The sequence below is a fragment of the Alnus glutinosa genome, chromosome 9, assembly GCF_958979055.1.
Source record: "Alnus glutinosa chromosome 9, dhAlnGlut1.1, whole genome shotgun sequence".
Taxonomy (NCBI): Eukaryota; Viridiplantae; Streptophyta; class Magnoliopsida; order Fagales; family Betulaceae; genus Alnus; species Alnus glutinosa.
The window spans coordinates 9,061,487-9,087,363 of record NC_084894.1 but is presented as its reverse complement, the minus strand read 5'-3'; the positions used below and the strand labels follow the sequence as shown (position 1 = coordinate 9,087,363).

The 25,877-nt window shown below is 37.6% G+C and overlaps 1 protein-coding gene across 2 annotated transcripts in view; it reads right to left on the bottom strand.

Moving 5' to 3' along the window:
• Nucleotides 1–24,797, bottom strand: part of LOC133877885 (uncharacterized) — a 35,313-nt gene extending 10,516 nt beyond the window's left edge. The window contains exons 1-13 of one of the 2 annotated variants that reach the window (XM_062316335.1): nucleotides 24,266–24,797; nucleotides 21,041–21,208; nucleotides 16,499–16,573; nucleotides 16,170–16,248; nucleotides 10,331–10,395; nucleotides 10,101–10,190; nucleotides 9,752–9,841; nucleotides 9,545–9,631; nucleotides 9,369–9,452; nucleotides 2,456–2,575; nucleotides 1,490–1,518; nucleotides 1,263–1,395; nucleotides 57–638 (exon numbers count right to left, since the gene is read on the bottom strand). In XM_062316335.1, coding sequence (XP_062172319.1) covers nucleotides 57–638; nucleotides 1,263–1,395; nucleotides 1,490–1,518; nucleotides 2,456–2,575; nucleotides 9,369–9,452; nucleotides 9,545–9,631; nucleotides 9,752–9,841; nucleotides 10,101–10,190; nucleotides 10,331–10,395; nucleotides 16,170–16,248; nucleotides 16,499–16,573; nucleotides 21,041–21,208; nucleotides 24,266–24,490 — 1,827 coding nt within the window. In that variant the 5' untranslated portion in view covers nucleotides 24,491–24,797. Of the gene's footprint in view, nucleotides 1–56; nucleotides 639–1,262; nucleotides 1,396–1,489; nucleotides 1,519–2,455; nucleotides 2,576–9,368; nucleotides 9,453–9,544; nucleotides 9,632–9,751; nucleotides 9,842–10,100; nucleotides 10,191–10,330; nucleotides 10,396–16,169; nucleotides 16,249–16,498; nucleotides 16,574–21,040; nucleotides 21,209–24,265 lie in introns of those variants that run through there. The other variant, XM_062316336.1, reaches the window with a different exon arrangement.
• Between the last annotated feature and the right edge of the window lie 1,080 nt (nucleotides 24,798–25,877).

Below are 25,877 nucleotides of genomic sequence, written 5' to 3'. Positions count from 1 at the left end.
TCAAGCAGTATGATACGATACAATGTAGAGAACACGAGCTAGTAAAGGAAACGTACATAAATATTTTGCCGATGGAATGCTACAAAATAGTTTTCACAGACGACCTTCAACTTCTGCCTCAACTCAACTGCCTCAACTCCACAGAAGGCTTCCCCAGCCAAGATGAAGACATTCATATCTTCATAATTTTTCAAAAATTGGTGAATGCTAGTTGAACAAACAGCAGCAGAAGAAAGTAATACAGATATACGACTAGTTGTCAGCTGCCAAAGATTCTTGCGTCCTCTCTGAAGGGTTTGTGAAACAAATGCTGTAGCATCTTTCCGCAGTTGATACCACGGAGATCCACTACTAGATGTCGTACCATCATCCTTTCTAGACTCATCAACTGTATTTCGAGATTCTAAACTAGCCAAAGCAGTAGTTCCAGTGGTCTCAACTGAACAGCTGGTGGTTGTAGATTCCCCCCTAGATGAACCAGGCATTCTGTCTAGAGATGCAGATTCACAGACAGAGCCATTCTCTCCTAGGGAATTGCAAGAATATCTTGTATCAGAATCAATTTGTTGAACCTCTCCCGAACTCCAAGGGATGTCTTTTTCCTTCAGCTTTGTATTTGAAGCTTGGCTTGCTGAATCCTGAAACAAAATCAACAGCAACAAAACAACTAAAAGTAGAAAGAAAAGGGAGGATCACAGGAAAGACCACATATGTTAATAATTTTAACTATTAGTAACAATGGCATACACGCATCTATGTAATTCATTAGCAGCTAAAGGTAGCATCAGAAGACCAATAATTTTTCAACCAAGGAAAATTATTCTCATTCATGTTCAAAGTGCTGCAAGGACAAGAAAAATGCCAAAATGAATGTGGGAAAATATGGCTGCAATAAAGCTTAATAGCCAGCAACATTTTAAGGAGCCAACCAGCATAGTTTAACATAAGGCTTCATTGCCTTGAGAACAAATTATCCACACAAAAAATATGCCAGATTGTCATGTCATAGTTGGGAAGGCAAATTCAAAGTAATTATACGAGTATAATCTTATCACATTGCATAACTTTTTTGGAACAAGATCTCAAGTAAGGGGGAAAACAGGTTCAAAAGTACTTAAGTTAACCAGCTGAGAGTAGACAAGCATTAACCTAGTTGTATGTATCAAGAGGAAGAATAGAGAATAGAAACCAAAACAGCTTAGAAATTAAACAAGGAATAACCAAATTATATACTGAACAAAGTAATAGGAACTGGATTTTACCTTATCATCCAGCTGGAAGCCCATAATTTCATAATAAGAACACATCAACCGAAAAAGGACTGCTAGCGTAGTTAACAAACACTGCCTAAACTTAGATTCAGGTATCCGCAGGCATAGATCACTGTAGGTAAGTCTAAAATACAAATGAAAAAAAATTAGAAAGCGTATAAAAAGTATGAGATTATGTTACAACATTAATAAAGGGCTTTAAACGTGTAACTGCATACCTAGTATTTTGCATGTGTACTTCCTGATCCTGTAAAGGATAATTAATCATCAACATAAATATTTCCTCTGATAAAACAGTGAGGGAAACAATGCCATAGAGTAACAAAAGAAAACAATGGCGCGTAAAAGTACTCCTTTTATTTTTTGGCATATCCAAGTTATAGCCTCAGTGCATATATTCAAAGAAAATGATTATTTCAGTTAAATTTTATGCATATGTCCATATAACTAAAGCAGGGGTGATAACACCCTAAGAGCATTCCTAGTAGTCTCACCAAAATAATTTTTTGCTTATTTTGGTGAGCCAATTTGGTGAAAGTGTCCAAAATGGCTCTCCAGCAGCCTCATCAATTTGGTAAGTGAACAGTACTCACCAACAATAGTGAGCACTGTTCACTCACCAAATCTATATAAAAAACTATTAAAACTTTTTCTCTCTTCCCTTTTTTTTATTTCTCTCATGCATCACACACAACCTCCATTTTGAAAAATATTATTTAAACAAAATAATGATAGTGGATAGCTAAAAATGGTGAGGCTACTGGAAGTGCTTTAAAAAAGTGGATGGCTAAAATAGAGAAAAAGTAGTTTTTAACTATTTTGACTAGTAAAATTTGATGAGGCTATTAAGAATGCTCTAAGGATGCAGCTTTTCCCATATGTTCCTATAAAGAGGTTCCTTATGTAAAGGATTATCAACATGAAACATGGTCAGATGGCATCAAGATACAATAGGATATAACTATCTTTAATTAGTCACCAAGGATATCATGCAGGCTGTAACATCTGCCCAGTGAAGAGATAAGAGAAAAAAAAAATGAACAAAAATAAAAAAAATAAAACAAAATGTAAATTATGTAGGCATTAATTAACAATAATGCAGAGGTATCTCTCAATTCTTCTCTTTCCTGGTACTTACACCAACACAGTCCACGGACTGCTATATCTTAATTATGTCAGCATACCTCTTGCACAATATTCTTCAATACAGAGTGAGTTTCTGACAGAACCTCCTGCATAAAGAAGCTCTGTAACTTTTCAGCAAGACCAGATACATCCCCAATTAGTGCGTAAGCATCAACCACCTGCAGAGCATTGTAATAATCTGTCAACCTGACACAAATTTGCACAGAACTGAAGAACAATACTATTTAGTCCTTCCAGTGTTCCTTGAATACAATCAAAATGATAATGCTGATTGGAAAGTAATCTCCGTATGTATTCCATTTATCATAACAGTATGATGAAGCAGGTGATCTGAATATCTGATGAAGATGCAGTTGAAATGACTATATTGAAAATGGAATAGCTGGAGTTCTGATAATAAATCCGCCCACAGTATGGAATAGCATTGATGAGAGCCTAAACTGTACAATAATCTGAATGAAAAATCTAGAAAATAGACTACCTTTGAAAGACATCTTATCCAATTTTTGGGATTATTTCACTTTCTGCCTCTATCTACCGTTTTATATCAAACAGATTGCCAGATGCAGCATTTTCTCACTGCATTAATTGGTATTAAACCCAATCAACCCATGGCTTCACATCAAATGAGCTTACAAAGCATGAAGGAGATTAAACTTCCAATTCAGTGGATATTCAAAACACATCAACTTAGAGGCTCTCATGGAAATTCCAGAAAATGGGCTCTTCAATTCTTGTGCTATCCAGGAAGAGCCAGAAGTGAAGAGCATAAAATCCTAGTGCACATGTTTTTCAACAAAAGGTAATCTAATTTCATGTGCATCTCCTGAACTAATAAATTAGTTGGCATCTAACAAGATCAGCATTGGATAGTTTGACTTCAGTATAAAATGATGGAACTCTTTTCTTTTTTTTTCTTCTAAGTAAATCAATCTCAATAGAAAATATAGACGCAACCCAAGTACACAAGAAATATACAAGAAAGACCCCAAATTAGGGAGAGGAATTCTTAGATTGGGAAGTGATCAAAAGTAATTACACAAAATGGTCGACGTGAAAATCATTAATGGCTTTGAGACTTCTCCAACAAAGTTTTTTCACAAATAAGGATGATCTGCTTCTTTGGAACTTCTCTCTCTCTCTCTCTCTCTCAAGCACGTGTTAGCGCGTGCTGGCACTTTCTTTTCTGTTATAGGGATTTCGAGGTGGTGTCTCATTGAATCCAAATCGTTTGAGTTGGTGGTGAAGGGCAGGTCCTGGGTGTAACGGATTTTCCAAAAGAGTAGGGGTTTTGTTGGATCCACTTGCTTGGGTAAAGCTAGTGTTTCGTGGTTGTTAGCTGTTGTAGAGGATTTGATTCTAGAGGAGGGGACAAAGGAGTTCTAGAGATACTCCAAAGTTGGAATCCCAACTCTCCTCACCCAGCATTGCTCAAACAGGCATGGGCGCTTCTTGGCTGAGGCGGAGTACGATGGAGGCAGGAGGGGTCTTAGTCTAGTGCCTACAGGAAGAGGTGGTAAAGGTTGGAGGTCATTTGCCTCCGAATTGCGCGTGGTTTTTGCAACTTCTTTAGTCATTTTTCGGTGGTGGGTCAGATAGGGCTTGTAGAGATGGTCGATCATTGCTGAGCTTGGGTGGAAGTAGGTCGGATCTGCCTTTGAAATCACAGGTGGAGGTGGTTGGGAATAGGTCGTATGCAGAGGTGCTTGTGGGGCCGAGAAAGTTTCTGTCATCGTCCTCTTCCTCGGGGGGTAAATTTGCCCACTCCAAAGGGACTAATGGTGAGTGGGCAAGTAGCGTATGGGGGTTCAAAAATCCCCGATCCTCTGTTGATGAAGTCTGCTTGAGGGAAGGCAGAGGTCTTTTGGGTGATATTTTTTATTTTGCACCCTGAGAGAGACGTTGGTTCACATTAAAATGGACTTCTTGTTGTTTGGAGTGGCTTGATATGGGGCAAGGCCCATGTGGTTTTGGAAGTAGGCTAGGTCCAGAGAGCAGGGTGTTAGTGTTAGCTGAGCCAAAGCCTATCTCAGCAGATCTTGTTGTGCCTAAGGCCCCCTCTGTAGCGAGTCTCTTAAGCCCACTTTGCCGACAGTGGTTATGGAGAGTTCCCCCACCAGCGTTTCGATGCCTTTAAATTAGTATCCGGCAAGGACTTAGCCTCTTCGTTCAGCTCTGATCAGATTGTTTTGGGAGTCATAGTCCAACAGGGGGATTTTGCCAATAAATATGATCCTAAGGTGTTACACTTGGATTCCCTCTCACAGTTGCTTCCTCTATCTCTACCTTGAGACTCTATCGTCAAGGAGCCAAAGATGAAAACAATCAGGAATGGGCTATTTGGTAATGGTATATGTTAAAGTATTAATTAAATGATTAAATTCTCTTTTTCCTATCATATTAAGCATTTGGGATAAGTGGTGATTTAACATAATATCAAAGGAAAAGTCATTAGTTTGTACCTTAACTCCCCCCTGATTTCAGTTAAATAGTCCTAGTGTTAGATTTTACTTGTTGAGGAAAAGTTTGAACCAAAACATGAGGGGCAACGTTAAAATATTAATTAAATTATTAAATTCATTATTTTCTATCAGCTCAATTTTTTGGGATAAATGGTGATTTAAAAGTGTTAATTAGTGTTGTTGAGTTTCCTGTAGAAGTGACTCGTGTAGCCAGTGAGGTAGATGGTTTGGGTGATGTTGTTTTTGACTCGGGGCATGTCGGTTTTGTTAGTAAGTTAGGCCATGTTGATGTTTGTAGCAAACCCTAGGTCTGCCAAGAGGGAGTTAATTGTTAATTTATTTATTTTTCCCGGGGGGGAGGAGCATTAATCTCTTTGCCGGACTTTGCTCTTTATTCATTTTGCTCTTCTCTTGGGTATTTGAGGGAGGCCAGTGTTAATGTTGACAAGGGGAGTTAGGAACACTTTGCCTACTTTGGTTGGGAAGGAGCTAGGTTGTGCAAAAGGGAATAGCCAGCTTGTTAGCATGTTGCGGCCATGTTGGGATGTGGATCTTTGCAATAAGGAGAAGGCTATGGTCTGCACTCCTCTGAAGTCTTGCCCTTTGTTGTGTTTGGGAAAAATAATTGCACAAGAGTGGAGTACTCATATTGGGTTTTGCAAAAGGTGAAAAGAACATAGTTTTATTCATCAAAAAATATTTAAAATATTCATCAAAAAAAAGGTGGAGGAGATCTATCGTGTTGGGGGATTTCATGTGAGGGTTATGAGGAGCAGCTAATGGCTTTATTGTTAGCCGTTGAAGCGAGTCGCTCCCAAAAGGATTTGGCCTCCAACTCCAAGTTGGTAAAGAGTAAGGGTAGTTCAAGCCATGGAAAGGGTAAGGGAAGAGAGTGAGGAAGGCAAAAGTTATAAATGATTTAGAGAGGTCCACTCTCATAGAGGAGGCGAGTTGGAAGCATAAATCTAGGGCATTATGGTTAAGGGAGGGCGACCAATGCACAAAGTTTTTTTCCACCGAATGGCCAATGCTAATAGAAGATATAACTTCATCAAATCCTTGCTAGTTGATGGTTCAATTTCTACCGACCAGGGTGAATCCATTGTGCAATTTTATAATAACTTGTATGACAAGCTATTAGGTTGACAACCTAAGTTCGACTATTGATGAGGTTGAGGCCAATAGGTTGGAGGAAGAATTTGGGGAAGGGAAGGGTCGGGATGTTGTGAAAGCTATGAATAGTGATAAGGCCCTGAGTCCTAACGGCTACTCTATCGCTTCCTTCCAAGCTTATTGGGATGTTTAAAGGAAGATATTATGAAGGTCTATCATGACTTCCACGCTAGAGGCAAGTTTGAAAGGGTTCTAAACGTTATTTTCATTGCTCTCATTCCGAAGATTCCAAGCGCTGTTGAACTCAAGGATTTTCGTCTGATTAGTCTAGTGAGTGGCATTTACAAAATCATTGCCAAAGTTCTAGCTAACAGGCTAAAAATGGTCTTGGATAAGATTATTCCCAAGTCTCAGAACGCATTCATTCAGGGCAGGCATATGCTAGATCTTGCTCTCATTGCTAATGAATGTTTGGATAGTAGAATAAAATCAAAGGAGTCGGGAGTGCTTTGCAAATTTGATATATATATATATAAAATAAATAAATAAATAAAAAATCTTATGATCACGTTAATTGTGATTTTCTGTTGTACATGCTAAGGACGAGTGGTTTTGCGGGAAATAGTGCACCTAGATAGCTCATTATACCTCCTCAATGCGTTTTTCTTCCTATTTTGGTGAATGACACTCCCTCCGGTTTTTTTTAGTAGTTCTCACGGCCTGAGACAGGGGAACCCTTTGACTTTGTTGTTCGTCATTGTTATGGAGGCATTGGATAAGAAGATCTTTGTTGCAGTAAGTGGGGACTTGTTGTCTGGCTTTTCTGTGGGGACTAGGAATGATAGTGGGATTGATATCTCTCACCTCGTGTTTGAAGATTAATTTGGCTAAGTCAAAAAAGGTTCCTATTGCTAATGTCAATAATGTAGAAGGCTTGGCTGATATTTTGGGATGCAGGGTCTTCTCATTGCCTATGAAGTACCTAGGTCTTCCATTGGGTGTGTCGTTTTTAAATCAAATCTATTTGAGATGGCATTATTGAGAAGATTGATCATCGCTTGGCTGGTAGGAAGCGGTTGTACTTCTCTGAAAGGGGGTAGGATTACCTTGATCAAGAGCACATTGTCTAATTTTCCTACCTACTTCGTCTTTGTTTCCCCTCCCGGATAGTGTAGTCAACTGAATTGGGAAATTACAGGGCCTGTGGGGAGGTATGGGCAAAGAGATCAATTTTCACCTGGTAAGTTGGTCTTAGGTGTGTTCTCCGATTATTAATAGGGTTTGGAGGTTCAAAATCTGCTCATGTTCAACCGAGCTCTTTTGGGGAAGTGATTATAGCGTTATGCTTCTAAGAGAGAGGCCTTGTGGACCTCACATACGATTGTCAGTTAAGTGGGTGGTGCTCTAATGGAGTTAATGGGTCATATGGTGTGGGGATCTAGAAAATCATTAGGAGGGGTTGGTTTTCTAGTTTTACTAGATTTGAGGTGGGAGACCAATCCAATGTTAGTTTTTAGTAAGACGTATGGTGTGGAGAGTGGCCCCTTAAGGGGGTATACCTAGAGTTGTTTAGCATTGCTTGTCTTGGGGATGCATCCGTGGCAGATCATCTTCAATTCTCCAATGGTTCTCCACAGAGGAACATTAATTTTGTTAAAGCAGTGCATGATTGGGAGCTAGAACTCTTTATTACATTCTTAGATTGGCTACACCATTAGATTGAGACTGGATGGTGTAGACAAGCTTTATTGGATCCCCTCCAAGAGAGGGCGGTTTGAGGTTAGTTCGTTCTATAATGTCTTAATCCCCATGATAGGACTCCTTTCCCTTGGAAGTGTAATTAAAGGAGTAAGGAGTGTTTCGCTTGGTCGACAGCTTTAGGTAAGATCCTTACTTTGTATAACTTAAGGAAGCAGCAAATCATTGTGATTGATTGGTGTTGCTCGTGTAAGAAGGGTGGGAAAACCGTAGACCATCTTTAACTCCATTGCGAGTTAGCTAGTGTATTATGGAACTCTATCTTGGGTTTATTCGCCTTAGCGGGGGTCATGCCTCATCAAGAGAGAGATCCCTTCGCTTGTTGGAGAGGGAAGTTTGGTAGCCATCGAAGTAAAGTTGTCTGGAAGATGATTCCGCTATTCTTGATGTGGTTTATTTGGAGAGAAAGAAATGGCCAAAGCTTTGCAAACAGAGAGACGATGGTGACGACGTTAAAGGCCTTCTTCTTCAACTCCTTTTCCATTGGATGGAAAGGATGCCTATGATTGTTTTCATATTTCTAGTTTTCATGACTCTTTTTCTTTTTTTTGTTTAGGTGTTTCTCTTGTATACGTAATGTATATTTGGGTGCACCCTTTGGTTTTTAATGAAATTCAATTACTTATAAAAAAGAAAAAGTTACTTTAGAATTAACGAAAAAGAAAAGGACTATGGACTTAAAGAAGTGAAGGAGTTGAGACGCAAGAAGATATCAAAGATTGAGATGCAAGTGGTGGACAAGTTGGGTGTCAGTTTAATCAGCAAATGAGAAGAGAACAACATGCAAATGCAAAAATACATACATTTGAAGAGTAGAACAATGTCTAACAGAAAAGTGAAGAAAATCAATAAGAATACCAAAATGAGAAGGGGAAAAAAGATAAAACTATACAGAAGTATTAAACAATTACAAAAATTCAAATCAAGTTGTTAAGCCCAAGAAATAAGCAACAAATGTATCTCGAAACCATCAATTACAGCTATAATGTAGGAGTATCTATTATCAATCAATATGGCAAAGACCAACACAGAAAAAAAAAAATATATATATATATATATATATATATTATGACCTTATTGTAAAGTTAAATTAAATAAAGTTTGTTTTATACTAAATTCAATCCATGTTTTAAAGCAAGTGTTGTTTTTGATGCACATAGAAACCAGATCAAAGTTCAGATAAGAAACTTTGGGTGAGGGAAACAGGAAGTAGAGAAAGAATAGGAAATACTATTTTACCCTAAAAATAAAAAATGAAATACAAATAAAACAATCATAGTTACCAACTTGTCATAGAATCTACCAGTCTCATATAAGCTACAATGGTATTGATAATCTAAATAAAAATATGAAACTGGAATAGTTATCAATTTATACTAATAAAATGTCTCAATAAATCCAATGAATAAATAAACATACAAGATGCATCTACTTGCAGGGCACGAATATATTACTTTATATGAACATAATTGCATTACTAAGGAATGATAATAGCATGTGCATAAGAAAACATATCAACCTTATAAGAATATAATTGCATGTAAAGATTTGACTACATAGATGCACCACTTGCAGGAAAATAATAATTCACTTCACAGCAAAAGATTAATATACTCACAGTTAGATAGCCCTCCTCTTTGAACTCCTGGCAAACTCCTAGTAAAAGTGAATCCAGCTTCTGAAGAGTTTTCCCCAGCCAAACCTGCATTATTATTTTGGTGGGTGGGGCACTCAAATTGTAGGTAACAGTCATTCATTGGATAAATGCTTCCTAATTGCTATGTTAATACATACCTCCACACCACGACTCATCTCTTGTATTGCCGAAAGCTCTGAAAAACTATCTAAGAGCTGCAAATACTCGGATAGAACTTGGAACGCCTTTATAAAGGTGGCCATTAACCAAATAAGAGCAACACGTGAGCAATAAGATTGTAATGACAACAAACAAACAAACAAACAAGAATTGTAGGTCATAACCAACCAGATGTATGAACCCACCTTGCAGTAATTTCCTTCCTCAACAAGTGATTCAAGTGCCGATTGCATGTCAAGTGCATGACGAAGTTCAGTTAAAACTGGAAGCATGTCCTGCAATTGCAAATAATGATACATGTATATTTATCAAGTTCACTGCATAAAGAACATTCACCCCAATCTATCAACCTCTTCTCTAATAAATTCCCTAACAAAATACGCTTACAGGAAGATGGCAGCTTTTTTTAACAAGTCACTATAATGGTCTCCTATATAATATGAAAGATTCACAGTGATCTTCCAGAGCAAAAACCAGAAAGATAAAGTCATAGATAAAGATCAGTGTTGCCAAGGTGTAAAGAGCAAGCAATACCAGAAGAGCCTGTTTCGTTTTTGAATTTGAATTTACAATGAGGTCCCTTGAAACCTCATTCATAGATGAGGTTAGGTGCCTTCTTCCGTTCTGCAAATACCACAAGAAAAACTGTAATAAAAGCCAGATCTATCAAGGACTTAATGATAATAGCTTCAAATAATCACAAAAGGCACAGGATAAGGTAACATTCATTACATGCAGCTAACATGCCATATATAAATGCTTACCATGCAGATGACAGTTGCAATCTTCAAGTCTTTCTCCAGTTCCCTGACCAGATTCATCCCCTTCACTGGCCAAAAGCAAATATCAACATCTCATTACAACTAACACAACTTGCAATGTGAACTTATGAGTAAGAATTAATGAGAATCTGCTATCCACATCACGAAAGAAAACAAAAATGTAACTTTACTATCTACCACACATCATTCCATGGCCCAAAGTTCTCCTCCCACAAACACCAGATCAAGCATAGAGGAGCCACTCTTCATACATGGAAACCATCCTTTCTAAAACAGCACCCCTACCAAAGACCAGAAATCCTACTTTCAGGGGATTGAGTGTAACAACCTAGGCCCCCCTTGGGTAATTTTATTAAGTAGTTATAATTTTGTTCAATTTGTTGCGTGGTAGTTGTTTGTTTAATAATCTCTTATAAATTCGTGGGTTTAATAGAGGGGCATGTGAGAGGGCTGAAAAAGACTGACAAGAAAGTCAATAATTTTAAGTCTAAGCCCTAACAGAATCTGGCCAGTTGTTTCTTTTTCCTCAAAATAGGAAAGTTTCCTTTGTTTTTTTTGATAAGTAAGAAAATAGAAAGTTTCCTTTGTTAAAACAAGTTCTAATTGTATGCCAACTCCTCCCTATTTTCCAAGAGTTGTTTCCTAAGTTATTTCAAAAAGAAAGAGGTTCAATTTTACAAGGAAACCTGAATATTTACTGCTGCCAGTTTGTACTAAAAACAACCTACGTTATTTTCCTGCCACCCTAGCTCCAAAAAACAGTTTTTTCAGCCGTCAGTTTTTCAGCCCCATATAGACTCAACGTGAGTTTTAAAAACCCAGCTCTCTCTTTCTCCAAGTTAAACCTAAAAGCCTAAACAAACTCACTCAAGGCTGAAACCAAAACAGGTGATTTCTCCAGGTTTTTTTCCTCAACTTTTCTATTCAGAAATTCAGATTTCATGTAGCCTATCTAAAGTTTCTGTGTTTCTTCCATGCAAAATCAGTGGGAAATTAAGCCCCAAAACTGATTCCTAGAAGCTGCCACTTGCTGTCCAGCTTCTAATCAAGAATTTTGTAAGTGTTCTCAATGATTCCTTCAAGTTTTTGAGAGTTTCTTTTCAACAAACCCGAGAAAAATTTATCCTTTGTGTTTTTCCTCATTTCTATGTTCTAAATTTTGCAAAAACGGTGCAAGAAACTGGTTCTTGCAAAGAGAATTGTTGCTGCCCAAAGAACGAATTCGGTTTTATCCTAAACTCAAGGCCGGATTTGGCTTGGGTATGGGTTCTGATGAGTCTTATAATAGATTTTTTTATATATAAGTAATTGCAAATTCATTAAAAAAAGGCAAAGGCGCAACCCAAGTAGACAAGAATTCTACAAGAGAGAAGCCTAGCAACTAGCGGAGAAGAGATCTAAAAAAGCATGAAAATTCGAAAAACTACAGTATGAGACAGCAGCCCAAAGATAGCCTTAAAGATTAAATCCTTTAATTCCACTAAGGTCCTCTCGTGGTACTCAAAAACTACTACCGTTTCTTTCCCTCCATAGACACCACATTAGGCAAAGTGGAATCATTTTCCAAACTGCACCAAGCTAAGATATAGCCCCTAGCACTCTCGAACAGGCAAAGAGATCTACCACCCTTCTAGGCATAACCCATACCAGCCATAATTGATATTTTGTTATGTTATTGCGAGAATCATAACAAAAAAAAAAAAAAAAAATCTATTAGAACATTAATAATAAATTAAATTTTGACATTTGAGCTTCCTATGCATGCTGCCAGCACTAAAGAAAACATGTTGGATCTATTTCCTCACATAAACGACATAGATATGGTTTGTACAGCATAATTACATGATTTCCTGAATGTTTAACATTAGCATAACATGTTTTATGAGTGGTTGAGTGTGTTGCATTGCATTGTAGGGACCAAACAACAAGATTAGGTTGTTGCAGAAAATTCTGCAGCACTGCAGTCACCAAGAAAGGTGGTTGTATGGCCTTTTACAAAAAGATGTTTTGCAACAAAGTGACCCAAGAATAAACCCTCTTTAAGTTGTCTTTCTAATGGTCCAAACCATGCGATCACTGGACACTTGTAGGATTTACAGCAGATTAATCTTCGCTGAAATGTTGCTGGAATTACAGCACACACACTCAAACACATTATTTGAACCTTGAGGCGTTTAAGCCTATCTTTTTTGCCAAGACCAGACCTGTCCAGGGGACCTTAAGGTGACTTAAAAACCATATAAAGACTAGATGTAAGTGGTGTTTAGACCTACACTCTAAAGAGCACAAGAATAAGTTCATGTTGCATGATCCATGTGCAGTAAATTGAACATACATGCATAGTATAATCATTCAAAGCAAAGAATTGAACTTAAAATACGAAATAAGTGCCTTAAAGAGGAGAAATGATATTGTCCCTTAGTGTGGGAAGCAATGTTTAAGAGGATCAAACAATGGTGGAAAGGAATAAATGGTATACGAGAGCGTTAACAAGAGTAATTGTTGTGAATGTTTGCTTAGGTTGCTAAGTGAAGTGTGTTGAACTTTTGAAGCTAAGGAGAGAGGTATGTAGATATGTTCGTACCTTTGCTTTCTTCAAAATGTCAACGTCATGTTTTCTTAAAATTATTTTCAAGGTATGTGATGTAATGTTGGACTTCATTTGGTAGCCTTTTTATGCATCCTAAATTATATGTTGAAAAAAAGTTTAAATGTAAATGACTTTATGTGCATACTTTTGCTACATTATGAACATGTTATAAATAGGTTATGAAGATAGAGTGTCGGCTAGTTGGAAAATAATATATGTCTAGGGGTGGCAGGGTTACCTTCATCAAAAGCACACTTTCTGATTTACCTACATACTCTGTGTCCCTCTTTCCTCTCCCTAAGGGTGTTGCTTACCATATTGAGAAGCTTCAACGTGATTTCTTATAGAGTGGGCTAGGCAAAGAGTTCAAATATCACATGGTAAGCTAGGGAAGGGTTAGGGATTCGGAACTTGTTGATGCTCAATCCTCTCAGAAAAATGGTTTTGGAGCTATGGGCTTGAGAAAGAGGCTTTAGTGGAGAGTGGTGTTGGACTCTAAATTTGGAAGTATATCGGGTGGATGGTGTCTTAATGAGCTTGCTAGGGCATATGGGGTGGGGTTATGGAAGAACATGTTGGGAGAAGTTTTCAAGTCATACCAAATATGAGATGAGAGATGGCTCCAATGTTAGATTCTGACATGACCTATGGTGCGGGGGGATAGGGCCCTTAAGGATGTCTTTCCAAATTTATATCCCATTGCTTGTGCAAAAGATGCTTCTATTGCAACTCTCTTGGAGCATTTTGGTGGTTCCATTCAATGGAATGTGAGCTTTGCTAGAACGACTCATGATTGGAAGAAGTTTTCAAGTCATACCAGATTTGAGGTGAGAGATGACTCCAATGTTAGATTCTGGCACCACCTATGGTGTGGGGGGATAGGGCCCTTGAGGATGTCTTTCCAGATTTATATCGTATCGCTTGTGCAAAGGATGCTTCTGTTACGACTCTCTTGGAGCATTCCAGTGGTTCCATTCAATGGAATGTGACTTTTGCTAGAACGGCTCATGATTAGAATGTGGGTGTCTTTCTCTCGTTCTTCAAGGTATTGTATTTAGTTAAAGTAAGACAGGAAGGTGAAGACAAGCCGTAGTGGGTTCCCTCCAAAAGAGGGTTGTTTGCTGTTAAATCCTTCTAAAATGTCGTGGGTTGTAATGACAGCTTTCGTTTCCCATGGAAGAGTGTTTGCCGAACTAAGGTTCCTTTTTTAGGGCAACCTCTTTTGCTTGGTAGACGGCCGTAGTAGGAAGGATCCTTACCATGGATAACCTCAGAAAGCAACACGTCATTGTGGTCGATAGGTGTTGCATGTGTAAATGGAATGGAGAGTTCGTGGACCATCTTCTTCTCCATTGTGAGGTTGCCTGTGCCATTTGGAATGTGTTCTTCAATCGATTTGGGTTGTCTTGGATTATGCCTAGACAGGTAGTCGACTTGTATGCTTGTTGGTGGACTACTGACAGCTCTCGAAGTGATGCTGAGTGAAAGATGGTGACGTTGTGCCTTTTGTGGTGTATATGGAGGGAACGGAACGACAAAAGTTTTGAGGACCAAGAGAAGACTTTGGATGATATTCAGCCTTTATTCTTCAAAACTCTGCATCTTTGGACAGCTGCTTTTATTTATCCTCTGGAAATCATGGTAATTGTGTGTTGGCCACTCAAGAGTTGAAAGGAAAGAGAAGATTTATGATGTGTGTAAATTTTTTATTTGTACTTTTTGGATGTTTTGAAAATTAACATTGTTTCCCACTTTATTTACTATATGTATCTACTTACTGAGAATTTGACTCACCCTTTGTTTTTGTTTTAAAACAACCCAGATGATATCATGGATGGTTCTACAAGCCAGGTAAACTAGAGAAAAAAGCCGTCACATAAATAGAGAATTGAATAAGTGCACCTACCACATTAGAGCATTCACAATGAACTCTCTACCTCTAGCTTTTCTCTAAAATCTAAACAAAACTCACAAAATACACCATTTAATAAACTCTCTACTCAATGTTAAATTTAACTTTGGTGAGTAATGCTCTCTAAATGTAAAGAGTCTAAAAGTGAAAGGTAAAGATTTTTGTTCGTTCTCTTTCATACTTTTTCTTCTTTCCTCTCAACTAAAGTAAATTTTTAATGCAAAGAGTTCAAAAGAATTTAGTTAAAGTAGAAAAATATTTAGAGAGTTTGATGTCTAGTGGTTTTAAAAAGTGGCTAGAGAAACCAACTAAAGTAAATTTTTAAAGCTAAATTTAGAGAAATTTTGAAGAGTTCAATGTGAATGCTCTTAGGTTGTTTTGTTCCAGCACAGTTTCTATGTGAAGACTAACTGTTTAAAGGTTAAAATTTTAATGGGATGAATTGTAATAACGGTAACACGATGGCTTAAGTTTACATTGGTATAAGACATTTGGTTTCCTTTGATTTTTAGTTTATGGAATTTTTATATCCTTATGTTTCTAGTTCACAGATGCGTAATATTGACATATGTGTAATATTGTCTTTCCACAGAAAAGGGGAGTTACATGGATGGAGTGCTACTATTCTTCAATAGTTTGTCAAATAACTAAAACATTTTCTTTTGGCGCATGGGGAGGTGTGTCTTGGCCCTTGAGACCACAGCACCAGTGTTGGCTACTTTAAAGCAAATTTCAAGGTCTCAAGTGGGGATTACCATCAAAAAAGAGAATTAAACCTGAACAAGATGCAAGGTTGAGAAAATAAAAAATTTCATCAATCAAATTCACAGAATGTCGCAAACATAAACTGAGGTTAATGAGAAGATGCAAAAGAAACATATGAGAGAGATGAATTTAATATTGGGTACTCATAGATTTTTAGAGATTGGTAAGATTGAGTGAAATGACCGCTTAGCTATCAAAAAAGATATCACCCCATCTCTACGAATGTGATTCCTCTTTTTAACTGTCTCAAGGCATATAAGACCATGCCTAGTAGTTTGTAATGAAAACCTTACAAAAATGAACTATACTTATCAACAGTAAGTAAATAAGTTAAAAAAACTACTTCTTCCTAGTGATATGATACAAGATGTACAACAGCATCACACTGGCATACTGGCATACTTTGGGACATATCACAATTGAAACAAAAGTCAACTACATGGTACATAGAATATGGACTTGTTAGTATGACCATTGATATGTAAATATATATATATATATATAATTTCATTACAAATGCAGAGGAGGTTGACAGAAGTCATTGAAAAACTTACCCATTACTTCATGATGCTCCATAACATGGTGGGATAAACTTTCTGCTACTTTATCCAGTTGTGCTAATCTAAGAGCTGCCTACAAAAGAGATGAATTCTTATTGACTTGCAGTTAAGAAATTCAGTAGAACTTTCAGATCTTTCACCAAAGTGCAAAAACCGTACAATACATGCCCTTTTTAACCAATCTTTGAAGGAATCAAATGACATAATGGCAAATCATTACAATCAAGCATACACGGATACATATCCGTGCACATACATGCTGAACAATATGCAGAAACTAAAATATATCCACTAGAAGAAAAGACCAAGAAAAGGAACAATACCTCTTTCTCAAAATACGCTAGATCATTTTCATCAGATGGAATATGTTGTAAAACATGCCTTACTGGATCAAAGTCCTGCAGAGGCATTTATAACAGCTCATCAGGAAACAGCTCAAAATTTAGTCCTCACAAAGACAATAACTGGGAGATTTATCATAGTTGGCAACAAAGCAGACGTGATATTTGATATTCACTAGACTACAAAAGGTTTCTAAAAACTAGTATGCAGATCGAAAAATAGAAGTTCCATTTCATGATTTTGTTGCACAAATGTAGGTAAAGGAATTCCAGGTTTGACAGAAAGAGAAGCAGTGATGAAGAAAGAGGAAAAATATTTAAAAAAAATGAGGCAAAAGAAAGAGAGAAAATAATAAATTCTTACCCCTAACTTTATAATCCGTTCAGAGATGGGGAGGGAGGGAGGGAGGGAGGGGGGGGGGGGGGGGGGGGGGGGTAAGTTTACAAGTCTAATATTCACAATCCTAAAAATTCCTAAAAATAATGAGTACATCATTACCCCGACCAACAACCCATCCCAAGTTGGAGCAAAGATATATGTAATGCCAACTTCCCAAGAATATCATGAAGAGATACTTTGCTCACTCCCATAAAACCATCAGCAAATTATGGTATGGTCTTTACATAAAGATTTCAGGCAGCTGCCAAATTACGCTGATAAAGTTCCAGCCAACTCATTACTTTATCTGGTTTTTTTAATTATAAATAATTCAATCTCATTAGAAAGTGCAAAAGGGTGCAACACGAGTACACAAGAAATATACAAGAGAGATCTCCTATCAGGGATTTTATTTGATTATTTTATACCCATTTATGAGCTCGAGTGTCAACTTTAACAAAAGTAGTCTAAAGTATACGATTTCATGCAACACACCATAAGTCATGCATCGAAATATAGACAGAGAGCTGAACATGAAGCCTATTTCTTTTTCTTTTTTTTTGATAAGTATGAAGCCTATCTCTTAATCTTTTTTTATAAGTAAATCAATCTTAACCTTTTAAATGACCTAGATGGTTTTCCCCACTTCTCAGAACAGAAAGTCTTCATTATTTCCAAGAAAGACCTTTACAAGAGCTCAAATAAAAGGGGGCATGGTGTTTGGCAGGGGAACAATTCTCACAAGCCAAAATCTGGTCAAAAATTATTTTTTCTATAAGGAATTCAAACTCATTAAAAGGGCATAGGGGCACAACCTTAATACACAGGAACTATACTAGAAAACCCCTAAAGTATAGAAAAAGAACAAAACTCCAAGAACTCAAAGAAATTAGTACCAAAAAAGTAGCCATGTATAAAGGGATTGGAACAGCATCTTCTTTAACTCTAACATCACCATCTGACGATCTTCAAACCTCCTTGCGTTCCTTTCTCTCCAAATACACCACATTAAACATAAAGAAGCCAACCTCCCCAATTCCAAAACATTGTGTTGTTCCAATTGTGTGGTGTGGTGAGGTGCCTCTTAAGGAAGCCTTCCCAATTTTGTACGACATTGCGTGTGACAAGGACGCACATGTTGCAGACCATTTAGTTGTGGTGAGCGGGTCCTATCAGTGGGACGTTAGCTTCTTCCAAGTGGCCCACGACTGGGAGGTGGATGTTTTGGCTTCTTTTTTCTCCTTCTTGTACTCAACCAGAGTGAATTGTGATGGGGTAGATCAGCTCTGGTGGGCTCCTTCTCACAAAAGGAATTTTGATATTAGATCTTTCTATAAGGCTCTTATTTGCAAAGAGGCTATTCATTTTCCCTAGAAAAGTATTTGGCGGACCAAGGTTCCCTTGAAAGTGGCTTTCTTTGCTTGGATGGCAGCGCAAGGGAAGATCCTCACTTTGGACAACCTCAGAAAGAAGCGTGTCATTGTGATTGATAGATGTTGCATGTGCAAAATGAATGGGGAGTCGGTGGATCACCTTCTTCTCCATTGCGAGGTTGCACGCGCTCTATGGAATGCCATCTTTAGTAGCTTCAGTTTGTCTTGGGTTATGCCTCTTCGAGTGGTAGATTTATTCGCTTGCTGGTGGACGGGTGGTCGTTCTCAGAGTGCAACTGTGTGGAAGATGATCCCTTGTTGCCTTTTGTGGTGCTTGTGGAGGGAACGCAATGATAGGCAGTTTGAGGACAAAGAAAGATCTATTGAGGAACTTATTTCCTTTTTCTTTCATTCTTTGTACTCTTGGGCGGCGGCGTTCCTCGCACCTTTATCATTTAGTTTTAATGATTTCCTTGTATTGTTTTCTTTTTCTTCCTAGATGCCTTTCTTGTATACTTCTTGTGTACTTGATTGCGCTTTGCGCTTTTTAATGATATTTCTCTTACTTATCAAAAAAAAAAAAAAATTGTCCCTTCCAACTCACCAACTAATCTCTCACCCTTCGAGGCATAACCCATACAACCCCAAACAACTGAAAAGGCAAGCCTCCATAATTCTCTTGCAACCTCACAATAAAGAAGAAGAAGATCAATAGATTCCCCACATTTCTTACACATACAACATCAATCCACCACAATGGCATGCCTCTCTCATAAATTATTCAAAGTTAAGTTTTTTCTTAAAGTCGTCGTCCACACAATGAACGTCATTCTCGAGGAAGCCTTAACTTTCTAAAAATACTCTTCCAAGGATCTTGTCAAAAATAAACGATTGAAGAATGTTAAATAACTATAAATATTAAAACAAGCAATTCGAACCAGAAAAACCAATTACCAAGGGATTGGCATTGAAAGGAAGAATTCAAACTCTCACCAATTGGTCAGAAAAACCCTAAAGGAAGTACTGATGAAACACTAAGGCAGTAGACAAGAAGATAAAATTCAAAACCATATGAAGAAAAATGTTACAATTAGGATAATCAATTCCTAGAATAAGGGAAAAAAGTATTATCAACTAATTTAATTGATTTTAAGCCCCCGGCTTCAGACAAACCTGTTAATTTCCAACAATAAATAAAAATAAAAAACTGATATTTCCTCTAAAACATGTAGAGAACCTACCACAATCATTTTTCTAGTCAAAATCGAAGGTTCCAAGCTCTCACAGGAGAATTTTAAAGATTGAAGACTAAATAATCTTCTTTTGTTCAAACAAAAAAAAAATAAACTCTTTCTTATCAAAAAAAAAAATTCTTTCCTCTTTTTGCACTGATAATCTGATGACAGAATTCTAGGATTCTGAAAAGAGAAAAGCTGGATAAGGTGGTTGTTAAAGAATGAATTAGAACCAGTTTCATTATTGTCAACAAAGAAATTCGATTAACCAGAAGAACTTCCAATGGCTACACGTCCTTTTGGGCCCTCTGACATAAGTTACTCGATTTTCATGAAGCATGGACAATAAGCAAATGTAAACTAGTCATTAGTACAGTGCCAAACGATTGCATTCCTCAAGTTAGAATGGTTGAAAACACATCGACATACTCTCCAAGAGATCTCCACACAAAGGAAGAAACTTTACTCACCACCGCCTCTTATGATGCATAAAATATTAATTCCATTTACTTAAAACTGGACTGCCTGAAACATGTGCCAAAAGACACCAAGCAAGCACCTGGCCAATAAAGCCTATGCAACACTACTTGCAGAGGCACAATATTGAATACATTGATACTGTATTTGTCATGCATGAGTTCAGAACACAGAAGTTGCTTTCAACTACTCCTACCATGCATACCAGAAAAATTGGTTACCAACCTCCAACGTATGCCAGCAGAGAGGGAAATATCCTTATAACACTAAAGCCAAGGGAGGGGCTGCTTAAATACAGGATTCACCCTTTTCACATTTTTTACAGAGCATCGATATAAAGCACATATATATTGAGTGGCTCTTCATTATTCAGTACAGCTTAGAACACGCCAAAAAAATAAAACTCAATTCCATTAATGTAAAAGTGTGTAATAACATCTTGAGTTGCCCAAAAGGAAAGATCAGACACTGATGAGAATGATTATCCCACCTTCCTAGTACCAGATATGCTGAAAGATCATAGTTATACTTTCTTTCACAAAAGAGAAGGTACACACAGTACACGTACAATTAATATCCGTGAGCATTTTTTGGGCACTAACAATACCACAAAATACTTCAAACAGCTTCATAGGCCATCTTTACATATCTAACCCTGATAGACTCAACTACAGCACTGAAGATGTGGAATTCTTAGACTCAAAATACAAAGTAAATCTAGTACCAATCAAATTACAGCTTTGCAGTGCCACACAAAATGCAATTCAGAAAGGGCTAGTCTCATGCTCCAAAAAATTACAAACATCAACGGCATTCTTTTGCAAACTTAGAAACTTTTAGAAGCAGATTACACACAATTGCCTCTTAACGATTCTTCTTAAACAGTAATAAAAGGATTTGATCAAAGTATATAAGCACACATTAGCAACCTTTCCACTACTTGAACAATGTCAGTGAAATACCAATGCCATATAAAATGTATAAAGTATTTACAATATAAAAGACAGTAGAAACATAAGCACTCCCAAATTGGTACTAGATTGATATAAGTAAGTAGCACCTCTTCATAGAAGTCTTCCTCTAACTCATCAACAATTTGACCATGAGGTATGCTTCCATATATTGATCTCAGCCCTTCAGAACTTGATGGCAGATTAAACCTCTGATGCGGAGGCAGTCCTGCAAGAGCACGAGCAACAGCTGCTGCTGCTGCTGCTCGAGCAGGAACCTGTGCAGGGTAATAGAGAACATATGAATTAAGCTCTCACACTGATGGCTCATAGTTTCAATATGGATCAGCATAGGTAATCAAGCACATACACAGTGGAAAAAAGAATATGGCAAGTAATAGTGATAATGCACTTTGAAAGAGTCTTATGAACATTCCTAGCGATGTGAATGCACATTTCCTTTGATACATCAAAGGGATAACCCACTTTCAAAAGCCATCAATAAATTTACACCAAAACAATAACAGTTGATATACATGTGAACCACCCTGGTTAAACCAAGCAACCTGGCTCAAGGGGACTGAATCAAGCACAATCTTCTCTCTTCATTTATTCATATCCAACAGTTAGACCTTTCTTTGATTTTAATATAGATTCTTTATTCCTAATTTCTGCAGTACAATTAGAAAAATATTGGATTAGGAAGCGTTGTTACCAAAAATAGTCATCAATGCAAGGAACATGGTCTAGTTTGGAAATTTTGGAATCCAGTATTCTATGAGTCAGGAGATTGAAAATCATGTCAAAATCAATAAATAAAGCACATGGCTTAACAAAAACTGTCCAAGATCAATACGCATTGTACAATTTTTTTCGGGTCTTGAACCCCACGACCTTACTCTCCACCCCGTTTTTATGCGGGAGAAAGGGCCATTTGAACTAGAGTTCATCGGCTTAAAATGCATCTTTTTTTTTTTATAAGTAAGAGAATTTCATTAAAAAGCGTAAGGCACCCTCAAGTACACAGGATGTATACACAGAAGCAACTCAGCTAGCCCACATAAAAAACCCAATAAAACCACAAGGAACCCACAAGAAAACCCCTAACCCAATAAAATGCATCTTACATTGAAAGAAAATACAACTAGAAAATCAGGAGCAAAAAAAAATCACTAAGCTTCTAACCTCCAACAGTTGTCAACAAAAAGTCAAAAAACCATGAGATCTATGAAATAAAATAAAGCTTACATGCAATACATGCCAGTGTAACGGGGTAAACTGTAACCTTTTGACTCAAAATAATAATAACAGTAATAAAAACTTTAAACAAAAAAAAAAAAAAAATTATATATATATATATATATATATATATATATATACACACATATATAATTACAAAACTCAAAACAAGCGCCTTTTGTTCTCCCTTTTCTTTTCTTTTTTTGCAATTTGAGCTCCATCAAAAAGTACACAGTTTTCTGCTTAAGCTGCACCTCATTGAAGGCAATTCATGTAAGACACTCTAAGGCACTACATATGATCCTCATTGAGCTTCAAGCTTAAGTATGTTTGGATGGAAGTAGAGAAGAGGAAAAGAGACCAGAATGGGTGGGGAGCTCTCCTTCCCCATGGTTGGAGGTATTCTTAGGGGTAAAGGGAAAGGATTTGGGGGGCTACCATACCCCTTTAAAAACTTTTTTTAATTCCCTTAAATTGAGGGAATTTGAGGGGAGAGGATACTACTTTACTGAATTTTTCTCCAATTGCCCTTTACCCTTAATAAGGTCCAAACAAACTCCTATCACTTATCTCTTTCTATTATCGATTTATATGATTCCTTCTTCTTTCCTCTCCTTTCCACTCTGCAACCAAAGAAAATGAGGGATATCTACTCACCTCTAAACTCGAAAATGAACTCCATACTAACGAGATATGTAGTATTCACATCTTTCCTAAGACAACTGTGAAGGAGAGATGGGAAAAAAAGAAAAAGAAAATCGAATTTTGAAGGAGTTCTTTTTTTTCTTTTTATCTAGGCCACTTTTGAAGGAATTTGATCACATCAAATGCTACTAAAGAAATAAAATCCAAAACCCCCTAACACATGATAAGATTTGACTTTAAACTTTTGACCCTTCAATAAACATCATCCAAATCCAAATCCTGTCATCTTCAATACCAAAAACCTTTTCTGAATACAACATATCAAACAAAGCAGCCTTAAGAGGCAATGAAACTCTTCTATGGACTAAAGAGCAGAGCTTTCCTGGCCATAAAGTGGATTGCTTATCAAGGTAAACACCATGTTCTTGGGGAATCGAGTACATATAACCCTGTTCTTCCTTCTCTTTAGGTGTCGGACTCCCAGAAAGTAAACAGAATGCAATTGATCCTTATCCTAATAGACTATGAGAGTACCTTCCTCCTGCTTTATTAGTAGAAATATGATTAGTGTCACTCGTTAGCCTCTCTCTTAGGCTGAATAAACTGATTTTAAGGAAAGCTCTCATTGAACACTGAACAAAAATGGAACGGGTCCTTAATTTAAGAGCGGGTAATCTTTTGTTACTCTACACCTGCGAGTTAGCATATCACTATAAAAGCCAAGTTGGTTGTGTCCCTGAAGACCCCATGGAAGCTGTGTACCCTGGTCCAAAGAATCTTAACATGGAGCATGGCTATTTGATGATGGAGGAGAAAAAGACTCCAACACAAACCTTTACATCAGTGAATAAATAATTGAGTAGCCAACTCTTTGAATGCTTCTTTTCATTGGATCAATAAATTATTACTCATTTTCTCCTAAAATATACCTAAGATGTCGACCCCAAACAAATTGTAAATTTTTTATTTTTTTTTTTTTTTGATAAGTATCAACACCAAACAACTTCAGGAGATATTGTCTTCTTGAGTGCACCTAAATTCTCGCACTCAATGAACCATAAACAGCTGACTTTCTAGTCAACAAAGACAACGAAGAGGTATCCAGCCAAGCTTTTCATTTTCGTAAAATGGGTCATCCAATTATTAGCTACTCTCAGTTCATCATACACGTTCCATTTCTTGCTAACGCACTTAGATTTTTCCCCTTTGACACTAACCCTCGTATATGCCACACTGGAACTCCTACCAAAAACTCTAAGCAAAAGCCAAACGGTCGAAGTTGGGTTCACCCAAGTAAGACTTGTACATTGGTCCGCACCTAGAAATTCAGAACAATACCAGGATTCTTCAACTTTCCCGCATTTTCTCAGCAACTAAACAAAACCTACTTCAACCAAACTTCTTCTTTTTTTCGAAATCATTGACGTCGAGCATGCAAAAGCTACATTTACCTCGGGGCGATCAGAAGTAGAAGGAAGAAGTCCAAGCGATCTGGCGGACCTGACCGAGCTGAGAATCTTCTCGCCGACCTTGGACAAATCCATTCCGCCTCCTTGGAACAACAAGAACGGGACCAAGAAGAAAACCCTAGAGCTCTCGAACCCCTCGCTCAAATCACCATTGAACAACAGCGGATTCCCCAAAACGGTGCCAAACGGGAACAGATTCGGCTGCATTTCAACTCGAATCCCCGAGATCAAGATCCAGCCGCTCAAAGTCCATTTCAGAAAATCAAAGGCAGGCTTTTGTGTCTGAGTTTCGAGCCTTGGCGGAGATCTAATTGAAGTGCTTTTTTAATTTTTGTTTTCTTTGTTTTGGATCGGAGGATGAGAGGGAGTTTGGGAAGGAGATGGAGACGGAGATGGCTGTGCTCATAAGAGGAACTGTGGCTTGCTCGGTGAAATTTCCGTTTCGGAGTACTTACTGCTTTGTAGACTTTGGAGCAGTCCCTGTCTACAGTGGACCTGACCTCTACAGGTCGTTGGGGGAGGATTACGATTCCAAATTGTAGAAATTTAAATTAAGGGATATAGTTTTTTCTTTATATCAAAATGCTTGAAAAATGCCGGTTTTTAAAATTGTGACATGTATCGAGGCAGTCAAAATGAATTTTCATCCAAAAATGACAAAAACCTTAATAAAAGTACACTAAATTTTCAATTATAACATGTCATATTTTTAATATGTAGTATTTTTCAAGCATTTCGATAATGAAATAGTCTAAATTTCGTAATTTGAAAAATTATAATTTCTTTAAAATTGTAAGGGATCTTGATCCTATTATGGAGGTGTTGGACAAGGATCAGAATTGCTGGTTCTGAAATTGAGGAATTCAAGTCGTTCGATGGAACATGATAATTTCAAAATTTGTTAAAATTAAAAGATTTGCCCCCCCCCCCCCCCCCTTCCCCCTTTTTTTTTTCTTTCAGCCAAAAACCACACGCTTTTTCATAGAATTGTCAATTCTAGCGACAATGGTGTACCAACGCCATAAATCTCAACTTTGAGGAATGTTGCAACCGTCTCTTGAGCCTTCGGTGTGTTCGCACCACCCATATACCCTCAGGGGAGGGAAGAGGTTATACATGTGGGAGGTGAATGAAGGTAAATATATGAAGCCAGCCTTGATTGGAAAGTCTAGAGTGGTGGGTTTTGTGTGGTAGGTTCTTTCTACTGTCTACTACCCAGATGCATCTCTTTCTTTTAAGGAAAATGCTAGAGGTACTTACAAACTTTTACAAAGACAACTTTACAAACTGACTTGGCATGTGAGGTGGCTTTTTATTAATTAAAAAACTCATTTACACAATTTTTTTTTTTTGTTTAAAAACCACGTCAGTTTCTCCCCTTTCCCCCTCTCCGGCACTCTCTCTCTCTCCCCCCTCTCTCCGGCACTCTCTCTCACCAGCAGGCCGAATCTTTGACCGTATCCGGCTGGAAACCCATGCTCGGCCGACGTGGGTTTGAGAAATCCAGTATAATCTCAAATTTGGCTGTGCGTGGGTCTCGGCCAATCTGAGATCCAACCGGATCTCCTGCCGGATACCCACGCTCAGCCGGCGT